This window comes from Staurois parvus, unplaced genomic scaffold (genome assembly GCF_062004578.1).
Source record: "Staurois parvus isolate SC_StPar_1 unplaced genomic scaffold, SC_StPar_1.0 ptg000198l, whole genome shotgun sequence".
Classification (NCBI taxonomy): domain Eukaryota; kingdom Metazoa; phylum Chordata; class Amphibia; order Anura; family Ranidae; genus Staurois; species Staurois parvus.
In genome coordinates this window covers 7,894,212-7,915,757 of record NW_028317994.1, presented here as the reverse complement: position 1 = coordinate 7,915,757, position 21,546 = coordinate 7,894,212, and the positions used below count along the sequence as shown (strand labels likewise).

At 37.5% G+C, this 21,546-nt stretch overlaps 1 protein-coding gene across 7 annotated transcripts in view; it reads right to left on the bottom strand.

Annotated features, from left to right (window-relative positions):
* Positions 1-21,546, bottom strand: part of NFIB (nuclear factor I B) — a 287,809-nt gene that overhangs the window by 15,106 nt on the left and 251,157 nt on the right. For 6 of the 7 annotated variants that reach the window (XM_089678082.1, XM_089678083.1, XM_089678079.1 and 3 more), the window contains one exon: positions 3,459-3,547. The exons of the other annotated variant lie outside the window; for it this stretch is intronic. In XM_089678082.1, the coding sequence (XP_089534208.1) occupies positions 3,459-3,547 (89 nt within the window). The remainder of the gene's footprint in view (positions 1-3,458; positions 3,548-21,546) is intronic. 7 annotated transcript variants of the gene reach the window in all.

Sequence of the window (21,546 nt, the reverse complement as noted above, 5' to 3'; positions counted from 1 at the left end):
GCTGATCCATTTCCTGTAGAATTGCAATGGGCAATGTATACTCTGCTTCTTTGGAAAACATGTAGACACATTTAGAAGATGTGTATTCTATATCCTGAATAAATAGCATTTGATTACTAACTTACACTAATATAAAAGGTTACAAACTGCATACAAAAATCTAAAACTCTGCTGTCCGACAAATCCATATTATAAATATACTATGATCCTGTGATTTTGAAAAAAACACAAAAATACACTTTTAATAAAACTCACTGGTATACAAATAAATAATATGCTGTATTCATGCTTGATGTCCCATACTCATGTGTATGTTTCCATTTAGTAACATATGGGAGCTTCCATGTTGTTTACCTATTTAATTTAAAATGAATCACCAATCACACACTACAGTGGACTGGCAAAATACAGAAATCATATTATCTAAGGTGACACTATTATTTTGAATACAATTTTAAGAATCAATCAATGTTTTAGAAAGTTTACAACTGACACTAAATAATATTATCTTTCACACCAGGAGCCTAATTTACTGCAAAGTAAAAAGGAAGTTATAATTTCTTTTATTTTCCCTGCACATGAAAATGCACAATGCACATTGTATAACACCCATGTTCCACTTTAGTACATCAGGACCATGTTTTCTTGAATTTTTACATTAGTAAATCAGACCTATGTCTACTTCACTGCACTACATCTTACACTTTAGTAAACCAGGTCCTAACAGAATTCTTGTAGGGCTTGTTTATGTGTGCTGCCTCATTGTTGCCCCTCTGAAAAGAGATTTGTGGTAGATCACTTTTCAGAAGCATCAAAGGCAATATGCTGCCTCCTCAATGCCTATGGTAGCCATTGAAAGCCAGCTGTGGTTATGGGGCAGCCCTAATCAATTTAATGAGTCTCATTTGGTCACACTTGTGCCTCAGCTATCGGGGGGCTATAAAACCATGGCTCAACTGCCTATTTTTATCCACCCATGTAAACGAGGCCTTACTGTTTATCCCCTTTATACTACATTAACCTCTACATCTGAAGCCAAAGAATGGGTCTTTGGTAATGTTTACATCTTCAAAAAATATAATAAAAAATAAGCAGAAAATCCATGCCTCATCCATGCAGGAGAACCAAAAAACATAAATCTGTCCTGCAGTTGACATTTATTATCTTGTATTAATGTATGACACAGTTGTGTGCTAAGATGACATATGGAAGAGGCAGAGGCAAGTCCTCGAAACGCGTCAGCCTATTGGATGTCTACACTCCCTATTGCGGACTGTTACTCAGCGTGGTGTTGACCCAGCTGTTCTTTTATGATGTGCCTTGACTTTATTGACGTTTGTGAGTACAACACCTACTTTATTTCTTAAACATTTTTTATGGTAATGCACTAGGCCTGTGCACCCTCTGTTTGTTCTTACCTCATTCAGGACATTTAACTATTATCTTGTATTAATGTATGACACAGTTGTGTTCTAAGATGACATATGGTAATAGGAAATCCTGAATAGTAATGGCTCCCAAATCAAGACATTAGAGAAATCTGCCCATTCTACCAGCTCTGTTGCCTGCACTGTTCATGAGTGATAGATGTGTAGGGAACAAACTTCCTGTATTTCCATCAGATTCCTAACCTTTCCTAGTTTGGTAACTCTTCACATACAATTCTTTAGTGATAAACCACAGAAATCAAACATACTACAGTAGCTAAAACCTAAGACCAATAAAAATTGATTACTGATTAATGTATAGTTACTGTAGCTCATTGCTCTTTGTCATATTGTAGGTTATTTTATATTCCTCAGTGATTGAGAATGTATACTTTATACCATACAGATCAGTTTTTTTCTAGTACATTGATCTTTAGTAAACCCCATGATTAGTTTTCACTTATCACTTTCACATAGGAAATAAAGCCATTAATTATCTATTGGCTTAGATTGTACACCAAAAAAAACATAAAATAGTTCTGGATATTCTTAGGAAGCTTAATCTTACCTCAGTCTGGTTGTCTTCTGAAGCAGGGCTGCCCTAAAGCCTCCTAAACATAAAGCTAACTATTCTCCGGAAAGCCAAGCTGTCCAATGTTGCACAGACATGAGCTGCCTGACCTTTCCTACATTTAGCCAGAGCACACCTATGACCAATTTAGACAGAACGGAATGGTTGGCTCCCAAAAGAGAAATTTTGGATTTTGTGGTGAGGCAATGGAAGCAGTTGTATGAATACATATATGACCAGATGTAGCCATCATATGATTGTATTTTCTATCCTGCCCATGCAAATATCTTAACTTATTTTACCTAAGCAGGAAAGACAGCTTCTCCTCATACATAACTTAGTTATTGGCAATTTAGGTCAAACGTGCCAAACCTGACCAACATCTCTGCTTGTGTGGGAGCACCTCAAGACTTGATAAGTATTATTCCATGAAAAGAATACACAGAAAGAAAAGCAATTTAGACAATTTTCTCTTTTGTCAACGATACTTGCGGTGTAATAAGGAATTTTTTTTTGTAATATCTGAACCATAAAACATATTATTAATACAAATTTTTGTAGCAAGTTCTAAACGTAAGTAGAACAATCTGTATTTCATATCAAACAAAAGCATGCATATATAAAACACCGCCACCCACACCAACAATCAAGTAGCTGCAGCATCTGCCAACAAAACTACAATATTCTACTAAAATGGTCCTTTATTTTTCCAGCTTTTACTATTCATTTCACTATCAAAGAAAAATTGCACTTCCAACATGCTTGTGACAAACAGTTAGCATTATCTTTGTTAGCAAGCTTGCTTAGATTACTAATGATTTATGTAAAACATGCTTTTCTCTTACCTTATAATATGACTAAACAAATTCAAACCATTACATCAGCAATCAGTTAGTATGTTGATTAGTTGGTTAGTTCATGATTTAGTTTACCACTGCATGTAACAAAAGTAAGCTTTGTGTGATTATATGCATGGATATATATGTATGGTTCTACATTTGCAGTGTGTTTATTCATGATCATGTTGTTTATGTTGTGTTTGTAATAAACTGTGCATGTATAAAGTCATATAGCTCCAGTTCTCCAGAACATATGAAGCTTTTGCTTCCCTAAAGTATTGTTGATGTATAGATGTTTTTATTTGACAGCAGCCATGCGGAGATGCAGACATGGATTAACTCGTTAGCTGCTGGTCATACTTGCTCCAAAGGAATTTCGCTTGAGTATATAACCAGTCAGCATACCAGTTTGTCCAAGCTGTTCACTCATCTCAGGAAAGCCTGACTACAATGGAGCAAATGTGTTTCAACAGTTCTATGCACAAATGTTTTGGTTAATTGTGATATGTAAATAAACGTTTCCAGGAGAGAGAGAAGGAGGGGTGGGAAAAGCTACAACAGCGCTATGTCTCAATGTAATTTAAAGATGAAGTGTAGGGTTGGAAATAATTAAAATTTTACCTTTGCCAAGTTATTCCCAATGTATCCTCACTGGCACTGGGGTATAAATGCCTGCCGTTTTGATTCATGGTCCAGTCACAAATCCTCAGCTGTCAATTGAAACCTAGCAGTCAGATATGGATCCAGCAGTACTGCAGATTTTTAGTATTTAAATGAATACATGCAATGGCACAAAACGTTGAGTAATCTTACTCTGTTCACTTTAGTAACTCCCTCAATAGCGTATGCATTAGCATTTCATGGTTCAGTTTAATGTGCAACTCTGCAGTAGCACACACAGGTACTTTGAATAATAGTAGTGCATTTTCTCACATGACAGATAAAGGAGCTGTTTTTTTTTTTTTCCAAATCTGTAACAAAGCAAAAAGTTGCTTTACATAGCAGTCAGTTGGATTCTGTGTTTTTATCTTCTCAGCTTTCATATTTTAATATCTGAAACACATGAGTAACTAGCTGTTTGCCTGATTTCTAAATACTACTGGATGAGGTGTACAGCTGAATGCGGATACAAGTACAATTTGTGGATCAATCCACACTTAAGGTTTGAGTAAATACCAGTGTCATTTAGTCTTGAATCACTTACAATGTTTTTAATTTTTGAGAGACTACTGTCTGTATGTTTTTCTAAGTCTACCCATCTGTTATTACATGCAGATCTCACTCTACTGCTTTTTTTTTTACAATATGGATACGTTGCAGCATGTGTGAGCTGTTATGATGAGGCTGGGTAGAGAATTTTGAAGGGAAGATTTCACCTCTGGCAAAAGGTGATTCAGACCAGCTGGGCACAATGATAACTGAAATATACGTTTTTGGGTGAACCTGAAACTGCCTTGCCTTTAAAGGAGTACAGCCAAGCTTGTTTGGATGTATTTCTCTTGTGGATCACAGGAGTGCAGTTCGTTCTGCACTCCTGTATCCCGTGTTCAGCCAACAATGGGCTAAAGCCTGCTGTCAGCTGACGTCACAGTGCCGACCATATCCACCCAGGAGCCTGGACCGGCACCTGGCTCAGCCTCTCAGCAAGCTGGTGAGAGCCTGAGCCAGCCACTCCTTCCAGAGCCCAGCGCTTCAGTGAGTGCTGAGGGGCAGAGAGCAGACAGCGGTGACTGACAGTACTGCCTCTCTGTTCAGAGCGGCAGGGAGAACTGAGCAATCAGTGGTGTCTGATCGGATCAATGCTGCATCCACCTAAGTATTATTTTGAAAAAAAAAAACTCCATACTTCTTTTTTAATATGCATAAGTGCACTAAATTGTACAGGTCCACTGGAGGCACAAAAGTTCAAATTAAGCTGATAGTTATTTCAACAATCTGCACACCAGGTCTCTTTTGTCTAGCTGCAGTGCAGAGCTTTAAGCAGGGTATACACACTGTTTATTTTGATTCATGAAAAATAGACAAATCCCTGCATCCAAACAAATTATGTGGATGCAGGGATCTCCCTCTCCATGCTATTGTATTCGGACAGTGGGGGCTCCCCCCTGTCACAGATGAGTGCTGCAGCCATTGGCTGCAAGTGCTGATCAAATGCTGGTTTTCCAGCATGACCGTTCAACAGTTGCTGGTTGTTAGATGACTTCTGTTGAACAAAGGTTCCTGCTGAACCGACAGAATATTGGTACATGTGCTCTGCAAACAGTGACCTATCTCTGTAGTTTCTGGTCTGCTTTCTCCCATCTCTCACTATTGGTTAGTGAGGCTGCTCATCACAGTAACGGCCAATAATGAAGCACAGAAGGTAAGACAGAACCAACAACCGTGGAAATTAATCATTGTTTGTTGAAAGAATACTCCTGCTATTCTGGGATCCAGAAAAACAGACCTGACACACAGGAACCTAATACTACTATGTACTTTTCTGTCTCCAATCATTTTAGTGACCTGCTAAATTTTGGAAGATCACAGGTATACATATGACTGCTATGTAAATTGTTGTACATCCACCACAAAAGTGTGGACTGATTCATGAAAATCAGTTATTGGCATAAGTTTACTTTTTGTGCATAATACTAGAATATATACCTAATAGCAATTTTTTAAATGAAATTGTTAGTGATCAAACATGATAAAAGAATTCATTTTAAGGGAAAGTGCAAACAGTTGCTGCTGAAGGCAGATGATCTGGTCAGTGTCTGGTCTGGGGCATGCAGGTTAAACAAAAACAGCATCATAGAAAACATGCAGTTGTAGACATAAAGTTTGCAAAAGTTTAAAATGGAAAACACCAACACAAATTAGTTGTAACTGGTCATAGTACGATGTGCAAATTCTCTCAAAGTTTTACTGCTTTTTCTGCAAAATGCGCTGACATGCCAAGACTACTTTTAAATTTCAAAGCCTTTCAAGTCTACTCTGTCAGAGGCTGACACTTGTGCAATTCACTTTGTAAATTATATATTTTTTTTACTATGATTATATTGTAAACACTGCATGAAAAATATTACAATTCACCAGATATTATGACTAATATGTAAATTGTTAGGCGTTAACTATTACAACAGCCTCCTATCACTGATAATTGCAACCTCATTTCATTTTTATTTACTTGTCCAAAATGTAAGACTAGAGCTACTATTTTTGTAGCTCAGCTGTGGCACCTAAACCTCAGTGTTATATCCCTGTGGTTTTAGCCAAGTCTTATTCCATTTAGTTTCAAACATGGACTGACAGTACCTAAACTTTACCCTCTTCCCGACCACCCTATAGCAGAAGTACTGCTAAAGGGCGGCAGGGCTGCGCAAAATCACACACACACACATATATATATATATATATATATATATGTGATTTTGCATTTGCATTTTCCACCCTACCTGCGCTGCCATTGGCGGCTACAGATGTCAATCACCGGGTCCCGGCCGAAGATTCCCCACCGGCACCCAGCGATCGCCGAGTCTCACTGACAACACAGGTCTCTCTCCTGTTAGCAGTAACACGCTGCTGTGTGTTTCTCTGCTCAGCAGAGAAATACACAACAGTATGTTTCCCTAGTAAAACACACATAGCACACACAGTAAAACAGCACACAGTTAACCCTTTGATCACCCCAGGTGTTAACCCCTTCCTGCCCAGTGTCATTAGTACAGTGTCAGTGCTTTTTATTAGCACTAATCACTGTATTACTGTCATTGGGATGTCAGTGGCAGTTAGTCAGTTCCCCCCAGTGTCAGAATGCCCGCCACAGTCCCGCAATAAGTCGCCGATTGCTGCCATTACTAGTATAAAAAAAATTCCAGTATATATACCACCATTTGTAGATGCTATAACTTTCACATAAACCAATTAATTTACATGTATTGGGATTTTTTTTTAGCAAAGATATGTAGCAGAATACATTTTGGCCTATATTTATGAAGACATTTGATTTTTTAATTTTTTTTTTACTGGATATGGGTTTTATTCAAAATTGGCAGTCTTTTTTGTTTATAGCGCAAAAAAATAATGAATGCACAGGTGATCAAATACCAACCAAAGAAAGCTCTACTTGTGGAAAAAAAATTACATAAATGTAATGGTCAGTTAACGTAATGCAGTGCTGTATCGCAAAAAATGGCCTGGTCAGGAAGGGGGGTAAATCCTCTGGAGGACAAGTGGTTAAGGAAAACTATGACAGTTGATAAACCATATTTATACTTTTATACAGTACACATACATTTTTAGGCTGTAGTCTCCTTTCCAAAGGCCATATAATGAAATTACTGTATATGGGTTCTAGGAGGTCCTTCAACAACACACATTATAAGCCATGAAGATAACCCAAACTAACCTACTGAAGAAGAACTTATGCCAGCGATTAAGTAATTGTATTTATAATAGAAACACGGGCATAGAGTATTTTAACTTGCCAACAGGGTTATTTTGAGGTGTCAGATACAGTAAATGAATTTAATTCTAGGGGAAAAAAATCACTATCAATACAAAACACATGTGCAACGTCAACAACATAAGGGGAAAGAATGTCAGCATATTTCTTCTACAAAACAAAACAGCTGCTAGCTATATGAAAGCAGGATATAATCCACCATCTGAAATTCAAACAATAAACATAAACGTTGAAATGAAGTCTAATATTGTCCACTTTCCCAATTTGCTGGAATATTTGAAATCTATACAGCTCTGACTTTACCAGCTGCTGTAGTGTGATAACAGATTTATTAGAACTGACAACTTCATGTTCTTCACACCTTGGAAATCATACCGAAATATGTTCCACGTGTGATAATAATGTCTTATTTTTATATACATAGTTGTATAGCATTCTTACATTTCTAACTTGAGAATGGGTGACTATAGAAGCTTTTCTTAGTAGCGTAATGTCTGTGTTTCTAGGGCCACTGCCAGGATCCATGTGAGCAGAGTCCCACTCCTGTTCCATGAGCTCTGGTGCAAACAACATGAGAATGCAATGATAATCAGTGGGACATGCTGCATTTGTAAAGTGAAATATACATGTGTGTGCATCAAGACTGCAAGTGTCAATATGTCCTGATTCCTTCCATGTTGACCACATGCGTGGACCTTGTGATATTTATACATAGCATGTGCTGCTCAGAAAGATAGTGAAAGTGTTTGTTTATATCGTCCTGGTGCAATTACCATGGAGAAAAGCAAATACCTAACCTTGAAGAAAATCATAAATTAACACACTGTTAATGCTAATAGATGAACTAAAGACAGCTCTAAATCCCAATTAATTAATAAGTTTCAATTAAAAAATATTAGGGATGCACCAAAATTTTTGGCCACCGAAACATATCGGCCGAAAATAGCCCTATCGGCATTTTGCCAATAGGAAATATTTAGCAGATACAGGGCCCGATACAGGGGACTGTGTGTACTGCAGATGTGAGGGGGGCGGCGAAGAAAAGCAGGAGAGGAACAGTGTATACAGTGACTGGCTGTCATTGCCGGTTTTTAAATGTAATTACCGGCTTTTTCAGTATAACTCAGAGAATGTGCTGTCACTCTCCCCGAGCTAAAAGAAACAAAATTTATTTTTAGTTTCTTTTTTGAGCTAAAAGAAAAAAGTTTCCCTTAGCTACGGGGAAAGTGACAGCTCATTATCTGAACTATAGCGAAGAAAAAAAAAAGCCAGCAATTGCATGTAAAAACCGGCACAGACATATAGGGGTTTATTTACTAAAGCTGGAGAGTCCAAAATCAGACTCCCTTCTGCATAGAAACCAATCAGCTTCCAGGTTTCATTGCCAAAGCTTCATTGAACAAGCTGAGGTTAGAAGCTGATTGGTTTCTATGCAGAAGGGAGTCTGATTTTGGACTGTCCAGCTTTAGTAAATAAACCCCATAGTGACAGCTAGTGAGGGAGCCTCTCTGTGTACACTGCTCCCTCAGTGTATACACTGCTCCTCTCCTCTTCTGCTCCCCTCTCTCCTTGCACACACTGCCCTCCCCACAAAGAGGACCTGTCACTTATATTCTATCACATAGGGAACTATTGGTCCCCTATGTGATGACAATAAAATCATAAGTTAATAAACATATACATGAAAGTAGACAAAAAATACAAAAAAATTGGAGCCTCCCCACCTCCACATACGCAGGCATTTCGGTTTTGGTTCGGTTTTTGGTCACATGCATTCTCAACTTTCGGTATCAGTTTCGGCACCAGAATTTTCATTTTGGTGCACCACTAAAAAATATATGAGTACTTTTTACAGAGCTAGCATAAATACCTGTACCTCAGCCGGTGTCAGCATCCTGTAATTCCCTGTACAACGGTACACAGTCTGGCAGAGGGAGGGGTTGAACTCTTAGCTGATCAGGACTCTACTGTTTTGCACAGAGCTGTCAAACAACAGTTTGAGCATTTTTGTTCTTTTTGCATTTAACTATTTGCCCAGAGTTAGGTCAATGTTAAGTATCAGAATAACTGACAATGGTAAGCCAATTTTTTTAGGTGCTATCAGTCACTTGATTTAAAGTCCATCTCTGGGCTGCTGTATAATTAACAGCGGGTGTGAGGATGGCACTCTAAGATGTGCAGAGTTTTTCCAGCTCATGAGACAACAGTCTAACTGCCAACAGACTGAGAGCGATTGTTGCTGGGGTAGGCTAACTCTGCTGTTAACCCTTTGCACAGAAAAACAATAGCTGGCACCACATATTTTAACATAAACACGCCTCGTTGATAGTATAATTGACAGTTCTAGCAAGCCTCACTTTTAAGAAATTACATGGCAGGGAATTTACAAAGTTCAGCATATAGCAGATTTCTTCAAGAGGAAAACATTCTTAAAGTTCTGGTTTAGAGCTCTTAGAGATAAAGACTAAAAACTTGTAGATATTGTTTAATGAAAAAAACAAGAAAATATTTACAGAAAAAGATATTACAAAATTGGACAATAAGCAATAGCAAAATAAACTGAATAAACGTGAATAGTACTCAATGAGGTTTCCCTGGTTTTTGATTCCTGCAGATTCCAATCCTGACAGAATCACTGGCCCTGAAGGAAAACTTAAAGCTCCAGCTGCCAATTCTCTCTCGAGTATCATTGAGGCCACACCACCGTATCAAAAAAGCTGAAGGGCGTAGCGTAGTTGGGCTAAAGTGCATATGATATTTCAGCAGACCCTCCTGCCCAGTCAGATTTATAACTGCATCCATTTTACATCCATATTTTCAGATGGCCAGGTTTTTCAGTCCAAAAACCAATATATTCCTGACCTGAATGACATTATTATTTGAAAGAAACGAAACATGATATAAATTGAAACAATCCACGTTTAACACTACTAATATACCTCCTGTAGAGTGTAGCCCAGTCATGTTTGCCCTTGAATTGTTCTGTATTTTCTTATACATGTGTGTAAGCACTTGTTAGTGTAATTTTATCAGGGTGTATTAAATATAACTGGTTCTAGAATTGTATGAACAGAACATTCAGGTCAGATGAAGTCAGACACAAAATGTGGATTGCTTCTAAATGGCTTTATGATAGTCAATTACAGCCATTTATGAACACATCCTACCCAAGAATGTTTTAACAACTCTTTTACAATAGCTATTAGCAGTCATGGATCTGATGGTTCTACAATCTTCAGCTCTTGTCAGGATATATTAGAGCCTGAAGAGTGTTCTGCTAGAGGACTTATGAAATGTCAGGACCTAATTAGAAGTTGCTTAAAGTTTTATTACCGTAAGAGTCTTTATTCAACTGCATCTGCTGAACTGGTTGTTGTTAGGAGAGGGTAATATGAGATTTGTTCAGATTAGACTAGAACATATGAAGATTTTTGTTACTTAGTGAATAATTTTTGAACAATAAAGGTGTACTCTGACCAGTATGACTAAGTTTGGGACTCATTGGACCTCATTATTATCACAATGGGGTTCCCGCTGCACTACATGGGTTAGATGCTAGTTTGGCCGGGGGAGATAAGAGTAAGGTGAAATGCTTACCTTACTTCTTTCTCCCACAGATTTCCTAATTTTTGACAAGTTTGTCCCCTCAAGCCCCTTCACTTTCCTGCCTGGCCAGTCACATTTCTTTGACATTATCGTATACAATGCAGGACCAGCAGTTGTTCATTGTATTGGAAGATGGCTAGAGCTTCCCCACAGCCCTGGATGTTGGACAGTGGAGTGAAGCACTAGCTGCCATGGGAAGAAGGTAAGGGTAAATAGATCTATAGATCTTCAAAGTTATATAAATATATGTCCGCGCTCAGTATCAGAAGATTGATAAATCAATAAATTTGAATAGCTGCTAGCAAAAAGTGTATATACAACAAAAACACACAAATAATACATAAAGAAATTTTGCACCGCTAAAAATGCAAAAATCACAAAAATCCACATAAACAAATATATATCCGTGAAAATAATGCACTCAAAAGTGATATACCATAAAAGAGTCCCAATAGCATCTCTTCTTTGGTGACATAGCTGAAACATTCAATCATATGGTGACATGAACTGTGCTGAACCTATACCTTAGGTAAAAATGCACACTCACCAAACTCCGTTGCTGTCTATGCAAATAGAACAGCAAAATACGCTTGATCAAGTTGAGGCTTCACCACAGGAACTTGGTGTTCAATTCAATACAATCTCTTTCCATTATTTTCATTCCCCATTCAATCCACAAAAACATCACCAGCAATAGAAAAAAGCTTGAAGTGCAGTGTTTATTATAAAAAAATCGGATATCCAAACAATAACAAATGAAAAACCATAAAAACATCTGACCGCTGGTATCACTTACCTGTTTAGTCATCAATCTAGCTTGAGAATTGCAGCAGAACCTCTGGCATATAAAATCACTAATTGTTTTACATGGCAGAGGTTCCTCCCGCCATTCTCAAGCTAGATTGGTGGCTAAACATGTAAGTGATACCAGCGGTCGAATGTTTTTATGTTTTTTTATTTGTTATTGTTTGGATAACCGATTTTTTAAAATAAATACTGCACTATAAGATATTTTCTATTGCTAGTGGTGTTTTTGCAGATTGAATGGGCAATGCAAATAATGGAGAGATCGGATTGAACTGAACACCAAGTTCCTGTGGTGAAGCCTCAACTTGCGATCAAGCGTATTTTGCTGTTCTATTTGCATAGACAGCAACAGAGTTTGGTGAGTGTGCATTTTTACCTAAGGTGGGGGTTCGGCACAATTCAAGTCTCCATATGATTGAATGTTTGAAATAAGTCACCAAAGAAGAAATTATACTGAGATCTATAGATCTATTTATTCCACCTTGGTTTACGTTTCTAGTTCTGTTCTTTTGTTGCTTTGGGTGTTTCCACTTTCAACACACAAAATAAAATACATTTGTTGCATCTATAGTGGTAGATAAAAACATATAAAAACTATAAAAAAAATTTCTAATTTCAGGTTTCCAATTAACTGATCCCATAAGATACAGTACAGTCTTTGAAATCCACTGACACCAATAGATTTCCAAGATTGAATATGAGTGACCTTCCAATTGATAAGTTTCCAAACAGCAGGCCTATCAGGGATGCAAGGATGAAATGGCACCCTGACAAATGTACTATTCCTCAATAAAGGGTCTTCTAATTCTTTGATTAATCTGCCCAGATCCTATAAAATATTTGTCTGGTAAATAAACTACTGAATAAATAACTGTGCATTAAACATCAAAGTCTGCACAGAAATTATTCCAAAACAATACTTTTCTAAGCAATTAAGTTTGCAGCATACTATAACATTGTAGTTTGCAACTTTATAGAGCATGTCACAAATTATGAAGAGAAACAGACTAGATAAAGATATTTTCCTGCAGCACTGTTTATTTTATGTATTTCATTTAAAGTTGCAATTCAGAATACTATCTGTAGTTTAACAGTATGCAGCTATAGGGCATAGGGTTAAGCTCCATTTATGTTGTGTCACAACAGGATCCATTTCCTGGCTGGAAGTCAAATTTGCTCTGAAGTTACACTTTAACACATGGATAACAAATATACCGCAACCGTGTTTAAACTATAAACTGTCCTAAACAGTATTACATACAGGCAAATCATCTTAATCTGTCCCAGCTTTATCTTAGTTTATTCAGCCCTCACTTCCTGTGTGTACAGGCCTTGTTATCTCCAACATAACATTAAAAATGGAAAGCCCATTGTTTTACAAAGTAGGTCCACAGACTCTTACTTTTAAGACAAAAAATGTGGGATTTCAAACAGGTGACATTGAGTTGAACACCAATTATAATGCACATTTTTTGCACGCATGCAAGCCTGTCTTTTGGTGTTGTTTCAGTTGTGTGATCTAATCTCCTCAAACAAATTGTTTGCATAATGCCATGTAATAGTCAGACTTCCTTTAAATGTGTTTCCTTTCCATCCTACATATGTGTAATGTGACCTCTTATCCATTTTCATACTGACATGGCAGTCACGTGTCGTGATTTTACGTCAAACTGTCATTTACAAAAAGAGACACAATAAGAGCTTGTGTTGATGGCTTGTTTCCTGACTAAGTAGGGACGTTCTGTTTGGGCTTCACTCTATGGCCATCAGCTACCCTTTAACAGATTGAAAAAAAATGTTCCAGCAATCGATATGTTTTGCACTCATCAGAATGAAATAGTACAAGAAATAAAGAAGGTTTTCTTTGTGCTCATTATAAATGAGCAAAGAAAGGATGCACCTGGGAAAAAAAACATTCCCTATATTTGTTAAATTTATAATAATGTTTAAAATTCTTTCCAATGACCACCATTTTTAACTGTTCTTGATAGTCACTATTTATTTCTAAAATAATACTGGCATTACAATATTTCTATCATCAGTGCTGCCTTGGGTATTTTACCTTTGGATCAATGCATATAGCATCATCAATTATATTAGCAAATGTTTTCATAAAGAACAACCATGCAGGACATTTTCCATGTTCTTGATGAGAACGCAAAATTCCTGTGTAAGCCATCCAGCTTAGGTTTTGCACATTTTCTCTGACACTTCTTCCACTTCTCTTGCTATTTCTATGAATGAGGATGCAGATATGGATTTTGACTTGAAATAACAGTCAGCCTCCTCCATTGTGTTTTGTTTTACTACACCTATATGGGTATATAGTATATGGTAAAATCATTGCATTTGCTGCAACCAGGATGGACAAAATCCATTAATGATGGCAACTGCATGCTAATATCCCACACAAGACAGTGTATAAGGATTGAGCTGGCTGTAACAAACTTGATATTGTTTCACTAATGGGAAAAGATCATAAATGTGGTGATTAGCCAAGGAGGCTAAAGGGCATTTTTAGTCTGCTGACATTATAAACCCACTTGTAATTGACTTCTGGCTATTACAAAAATATAGAAAATCTAATACATTAAATTATAAAACAAATGTATTACAAAGGAAAAATATACATTTTTGCAACAATAGTATAATTTGTGGGTCAAATCACCTATTTTTCATTTCAAGGATAATTGCACTTTTTTGCAAATTTGTTCATATGCCCCTTGTCCAATCACAGAACACTTTTTCAGACATTCTCTGAATGGAGAAGCTGCACAGCCTGCCACTTGCTGTAATCGCTGTTACAGCCCTGACTGTTAGTTTCACCACCGGAACTTCAATAGTGACATCATCATCAGAAGCTGCATGTAAGTAACATTTTTCGAGAAAGAAGCAACCATCAGTGGGGCACACACATTATTACATGTACCATAATTATACCTAGCTAAGGTTACAAAGTTTTTGCTCATACAGCTTTAATCAGGCTTATGCATCACATAATAACCAGAACTGGGACCTGTTTAGACTGTCATGTGAAATCCTTTAGATGTAGTTTGAGGCAGTTTTTGGGCAGGCAACTGAAGTTATACTCAAATCTTCACTTTCCCCTAAAATTCAAAATTGTCTTTACTCTCTTACAATCCTCTCTATAAGGCCAGTGATACCGCCCATCACATCGAGGGATCAGCAGAAAGGCTCAGGAAACTAATGATTGTATTAACATGCAGTTTTCACTAAAGATAACTCATGATTATGCAAAGAGAAAGGGGGTATAATGTCCAAAAGCCCCCTAAAATAAAATTGTTTCTCAAACAGTCTCAAATAGAAAAAATTATATTTTACATTGTGTAGCAAATCCAGATTTTAGCAGCAGGTAGAGATGGTAGTGAAATATGCAACTGTAGCACTCTAGTGTTATGATACCTTAAAATATAATATACATATTATTAGGACAAAAGAACTACTTAGGTTTCCTTTCAACTGTGAACAACTGAAGATTCACTGTATTATAATGAATTTTGATCAATTCTCTGAAATTTAGTTAAATCTAGTTCTTCATAATAAAGTGATTATGAAGCCATTAGTAGTAAAATGGATACAAAAAAAGCAGCACAAGCACTCAGGCTAATAATGGGGATGAAAAGATAAAGCAGTATTGTTTTTGTGGATCAGAAACAATTATCTAAAAATGCACCATCTTTAAGATCACATGCAATTACAGACAATATATTTTAGCTATTTAGTTATGGCCAACTACTGTTAAATGGCCTGCATTTACCCAGGCACAGATATGAGCTATCCATATGTTGCAATAATTAAAGAATGCCTTGCTGACTGTGCAATAAAAATACATATACACACACTAGGAAGGTGTGTATGTGTATATGTGTAAAGGTGCTAGGGGTATACAATAAATTATTTTTTATTTTACAGTACTTCTACAAAACAGTTTCGACCAGGCTGGTATATGAAATTAAGGGCTGGAAGTTGTGCATTTTTTATTTAAAATATGCAGTTTTATAAAAAAAGGAACAAAGAGGCAGACTAGTGGGGATCTAATTTTGATTTTCCATCAGCTATAGGGTAGTCTGAACCAGTTATTTCAAAATTTGCAATTTATTTGTTCACCTTTATGAAAACTACTAAATATCATTGCAGCAATATATGTAGCAAATGCCACTTTTATGTAAATTAAAACATCAAATCTAAACGATCAAAACAAAATAGTAAAGTGGTTTTAACAACATTTATGACATAATATTTCACAATTTCTTATGTATTCATTTAATTTTCATCAACTAATTCCTTTATGTGCCTTTTATACTCTTTCATTTTTTATAGGCATACATTTTTTCATATACTCCAACCCCCAACTCTTATGACATTTTCAATGTACATATGATAGTTTTTCTTTGAGAGGGGTCAATGTGTATTAAAAGGGGTTGTGAGCTCCCTAAAAGGCTTTACCATTGCTAAAATCATCCTCTGCTTAATTTAGAATTTCTCTAAGCTAATATAAAATGATTGATTGTGTGCATTTCATGTACCTCTTGGTTCTCGCTTTCATTCATCATGGGATGTTTTAAATGAAATGCATTTAGAACCTGCCACCATCAGAGAAGAATCTTTTAAATCTTCGCCAAGCAGAGCAAGGACACAGTAAATCAATCTCACTTTAGTCCTGCCACACAGGGCAAGCTTTACAGTGACAAACTAATTAAAACATGTTGTGTTTGCCATCTATGCATTTTTACAATAATGACTATATAATTTCAGTTATTCATTTTTTTAAATTTTCATAAGGTTTTAAGGTGAATGAAGACTATTATAACACTTGAAATGCATTACACTTAGCACTGAATGATTTAATAATGAAGCACATATCATATTCTACATTTGACAGTATTATGCTCTACCAGCATACTAGATAATCAGAATTTCAAAAGACATTACAAAGATTTAGAAAAATGCAGGATTTTGCCTGAGAATTCTGCTACATCTATTCAGTTTATATTCAAGCACAAAACTTAAAATAATCTTGAATTCCACCTTAAAATTTTAAGAGTACTTTCTAACTGCATACACTACACGAAGCTTCCTATAGACTTTATTAGCCAGAAAATAATTTTCTATGCCCCTTCCTGACTTAGATTCAATTTGTTATAGGAGCCTAACTTTCCCAACTGCCATTTCATTGTCCAATAAAAGTATACCTACTGAGGCGGTTGGCAGGGTGTACCTATTCAGCTAGGAAAAGTCAGGTCCTCGTAACAAAGTTAAGCCAAATCAGAAAGGGGCACAGACAACATTTTATGGCTACCTTATTTATCAACAGTATGCTGTTATTGCTCATAGTTATTATTCAATTTTCAGTTGCCATTGCTGCGAATCAAGCCTGAAAATGAAACAAACATTCCTTTCTGTGCTATTTGTAACAAGAATCGTTCCTGTTAGCACACTTTCCATACATCAGCTCCCTGTAGAGAATGGACTCTTCCCATTCTTTTATCACACTCAACTCTTATGTTTTTTTTGATACAGGATCCAGTGTTAGCTTCTCAAATGCCACATCTACTGTTTGCTGTCTCATAACTTTAAATTTTTCACGGTCGCGACACCTAGAAGCACAGGACTAGCTGAAACATAGAAAAGTGTCGGCAGAAAAACACTGAGTGGTCCATCAAGTCTGCCCGTTTTTTTATTTTTTGAGGGGAGGGATAGGTGTTTCTTTTTTTCTTTGTTTTATTTTGTTGGTAATATTTTTCTGTCTCAGTATAGATCTATGCTTGTCCCAAGTACGTTTGAATCAATTTACTGTTGACTTGCTCACTACCTCTGCTGGAAGTTTATTCCAAGCATCAACTACTCTACTGCTGAAATCATGAAAGGCTATGATTTCTCCCAATTCAGAAGAAACTGTGGGTCATAAAAAAAAAATTATATATACAGTTGTGCTCAAAAGTTTGCATACCCTGGCAGAAATTGTGAAATTTTGGCATTGGTATTGAAAATATGACTAATCATGCCAAAAAATGCTCTTTTATTGAAGGATGATGATCATATGAAGCCATTTATTATCAAATAGTTGTTTGGCTCCTTGTTAAATCATAATGATAACAGAAATCACCCAAATGGCCATAATCAAAAGTTTACATACCCTGGAATGTTTGGCCTTGGTACAGACACACAAGGTGACACACAGGGGTTAAAATGCCAACTAATGTTAATTTCCCACATCTGTGACTTTTTAAATTGCAGTTAGTGTCAGTGTATAAATAGTCAATGAGTTTTTTAGCTCTTACGTAGAAGCACTGACTAGCCTAGATACTGAGCTGTCAAACGTCCTGCGTAACAAGGTAATGGAACTATATAAAGATGGAAACGGACATAGGAAGATGTCCAAAGCCTTGAATATGCCAGTCATCACTTCCACTAAGAAGTAGAAAATTCAGGGACCTCTTGATACCAAGCCAAGTACAGGTAGACCAAGAAAGATTGCAGCCACAACTGCCAGAAGAATTGTTCGGGATACAAAGGGAAACCCATAGGTAACCACAAGAAAAACACAGGCTGCTCTGGAAAAAGATAGTGTAGTTGTTTTGAAGGAGCACAATATGATGACACTTGAACAAAAATGAGCTTCATGGTCAAGGTGCCAGAAAGAAGCCTTTACTGCATCAATGACACAAAAAGGCCTGATTAGGCATGTCAAGGTGTTGTCAGGTATATTGTAACTGGGCTTTTTTTGTGGCATTGGTACAGTAAAAGCTTCTTTCTGGCACCTCGACCAAACGGCTCATTTTTGTTCAAGTATCACCGTATTGTACTCCTTAAAAACAACCACACCATCTTTTTCCAGAGCAGCCTGTATTTCTTTTGAGGTTGGCTGTGGGTTTTTCTTTGAATCCTGAACAATTCTTTTGTCAGTTATGGCTGCAATCTTTCTTGGTCTACCTGACCTTGGCTTGGTATCAAGAGATACCCGAACTTTCCACTTTTTAGTAGGTGATTTAATAGTATTGATTGGCATATTCAAGGCTTTGGACATTATGGTGTGTGGTTGCTTTTTAGGAGTTCGACTGGGCCCCTTAGTTCCGGTGAATGAAACTCTTAAGGTGTCAGCATACCAAGACATTTTGGACAATTTCATGTTCTCAACTTTGTGGGAACAGTTTTGGGATGTCCCCTTCCTGTTCCAACATGACTGCACACCAGTGCACAAAGCAAGGTCCATAAAGACATGGATGAACGAGTTTGGAGTGGAAGAACTTGACTGGCCTGCACAGAGTCTTGATCTCAACCTGACAGAACACCTTTGGGATGAATTAGAGCCTGCGAGCCAGGCCTTTTTGTCCGACATCAGTGCCTGACCTCACAAATGCGCTTCTGGAAGAATGCTCAAACATTCCTATAGACACACTCCTAAACCTTGTGGACAGCCTTCCCAGAAGAGTTCAAGCTGTTATAGCTGCAAAAAGTAAGTGGGCCAACTCAATATTGAACCCTATGGACTAAGACTGGGATGCCATTAAAGTTCATGTGCATGTAAATGCAGGCGTCCCAATACTTTTGGCAATATAGTATATATATATATATATATATATATATATATATATATATATATATATACAAAGAACATTGTAATTTTGACTTACCTGTAAATTCCTTATACAGCAGTACAGTATATGACAAAGGACTTGTATTTGTAGACTATTGGTTATATACGTCTACATTCAGGTTAATGGCCACTCACAACACTTTTGATAAGACTTCTGCAAAGGTAGAGTATACCCATATAGCCCCACCCATGCCATGGGGCTGCAGTTTGTTAGAAAGCAAGGAGTGACCAAGACAAAGGGAGTAGGGACCTGTGTTCCATCATTATACTTCAAGATAAGTAATTAATAGTCATAATTCCTATTATCTTAATAGAATAGTACAGGACACAAGACTTGTATTCACAGACCATGAGATGTACCCACGCATGTACCCAGGCAAAAACATAACAATACAGAACTGCCGACAGGCCCACAAGAAACACACAAGTTTAAGAGCCCAAAGAAATTATTCAGATAACAGTTTGAAGAACTTTATGGCCAAAGCAAACAACAGCTGAGGCCTGATGGCCCATCTAGTAGAACTTGGAATACGAGTGAACAGAGGTCCAGAGCATGACAAAGGACCAGATATGTGATGCTGTAAAGTTTGGGTGACACCAACAGCCCTGGTGGAATGGGCTCTGATCGGAAAGGGAGGAGCCTTTACCTTAAATGTGTAGGACCTTTAAATAAGCTGTCTAATTCACCTGGCAATGGTGGAACAAGAAGCAGGGAGTCCACTATAAGAAACTCCAGGAGAACAAAAATATATTCCACTTTGCTAAAAGGAGGCCATCAAGTAGACACTGAAGCCCTGTCTACATCCAAACAATGTAGGGTAATTTCCGTGTCATGTTTTGGGGCAGGACAGGAGGAAGGGTTGACAATGTCCTCATTGAGATGGAAAGAGGAAACCACCATAGGTAAAAAGGAAGTTTTGTTTCTCAAATCCACCTTGACCTTGTGCAAAATCAGAAAAGGCACCTTACAAGAGAGCACTGCAATGGCAAAGGAAAAGGCAACCTTAAAGGTGAGGTCTTCCAAAGGAATATCTCTAATTAGTTCAAAAGGAGGAGGGGGTGTCTAAATAGCAGAGAACTCCGGGTTGAGATCCCAAGGTGAAAAGGAGGTCAAAGTGGGGAAATGATATGAGTAATTTCCTGACAAATATCCTGATAAGGGAACGCGAGGCAAGGGGTTTCTGATGGAGGATGGATAAGGCAGAAACCTGTCCACATTTGTTTTTCTCAACCTTGGAAAGAGATTCTGGAAGAGTTCTGGGTGCAGAGACCACTCTCCCACTCTCCCAGCTAGGCGCTGATGACTTAAGCTGGCTATAGATAATTCTTTTTTTTTGTTCACCCAGAGGACTGAATGAATAAAAATGAACGGATCCTACCATCAACACAGGACAGGTGGATGAAGGAACCTCTCCCCAATCCCCTCCCCCCTTGTCAGGACACAGTATTCTTACAGCGGGACTCTCTGCTGTCAGAATACACTGATCGGTAACTGCCGCCGCTGAAGCTGGCAGACTGGAAGGTAAAATGGGCAGGAATAGAAACTCTATTTTGTGCCCCTTTGAAATGACAGATTGCACCCAGAGACCTGGAATTCAGACTGTATCAAAGACTAACAGACATCCCCCACTCTGAGGAGTGAGGTCACCCCTTCATTGTGAGGAGGGCTGCTGGGAAGGCTAGGTGGACTTGGTAAGCCAGGGCTTGTGACTAAACAAAGTGTTAGCCTTAGTTTAGAAGGAAAGAGCCTTGTCTTTGAGTGGAGGTAAAAGCTGTAGAAATCGGAGACTAAGACTTTTTGTGGGGTAGGAGCACCTTTTCCCCAGTGACTTCCCTGATGAATTCGTCAAGGGATTCCCCAAAAAAGGTGTTCACCATCCAAAGGCATGCATAGAAAATGTTTCCTACAAGAGTGTGCAGCAGACCAAGCTTTTAGACCCCAAATCCTGCATACTGTATGTGCACAAAGATAAGAGAGATTCTTGAGACTTGTAGAATTACATTCTCAGGATCATTATCACAAAACATTAGAGCTAAAAGCATCAGTTGTAATTGTTCTAAGACCTTCTAAGACAGGTTCCTGGTCTCTGTTTATGCATTTCAACTAGTTAGAATGGTAGCAATTGCTGGCTTCAGGGCTAGACTTGGAAGAGCAAAAAAAAGCCTTTAAAAAGGCGTCAAAACACCTATCAACAGATTCCTGAAAAGAACTGTAAAGGTTTTTTTTAGAA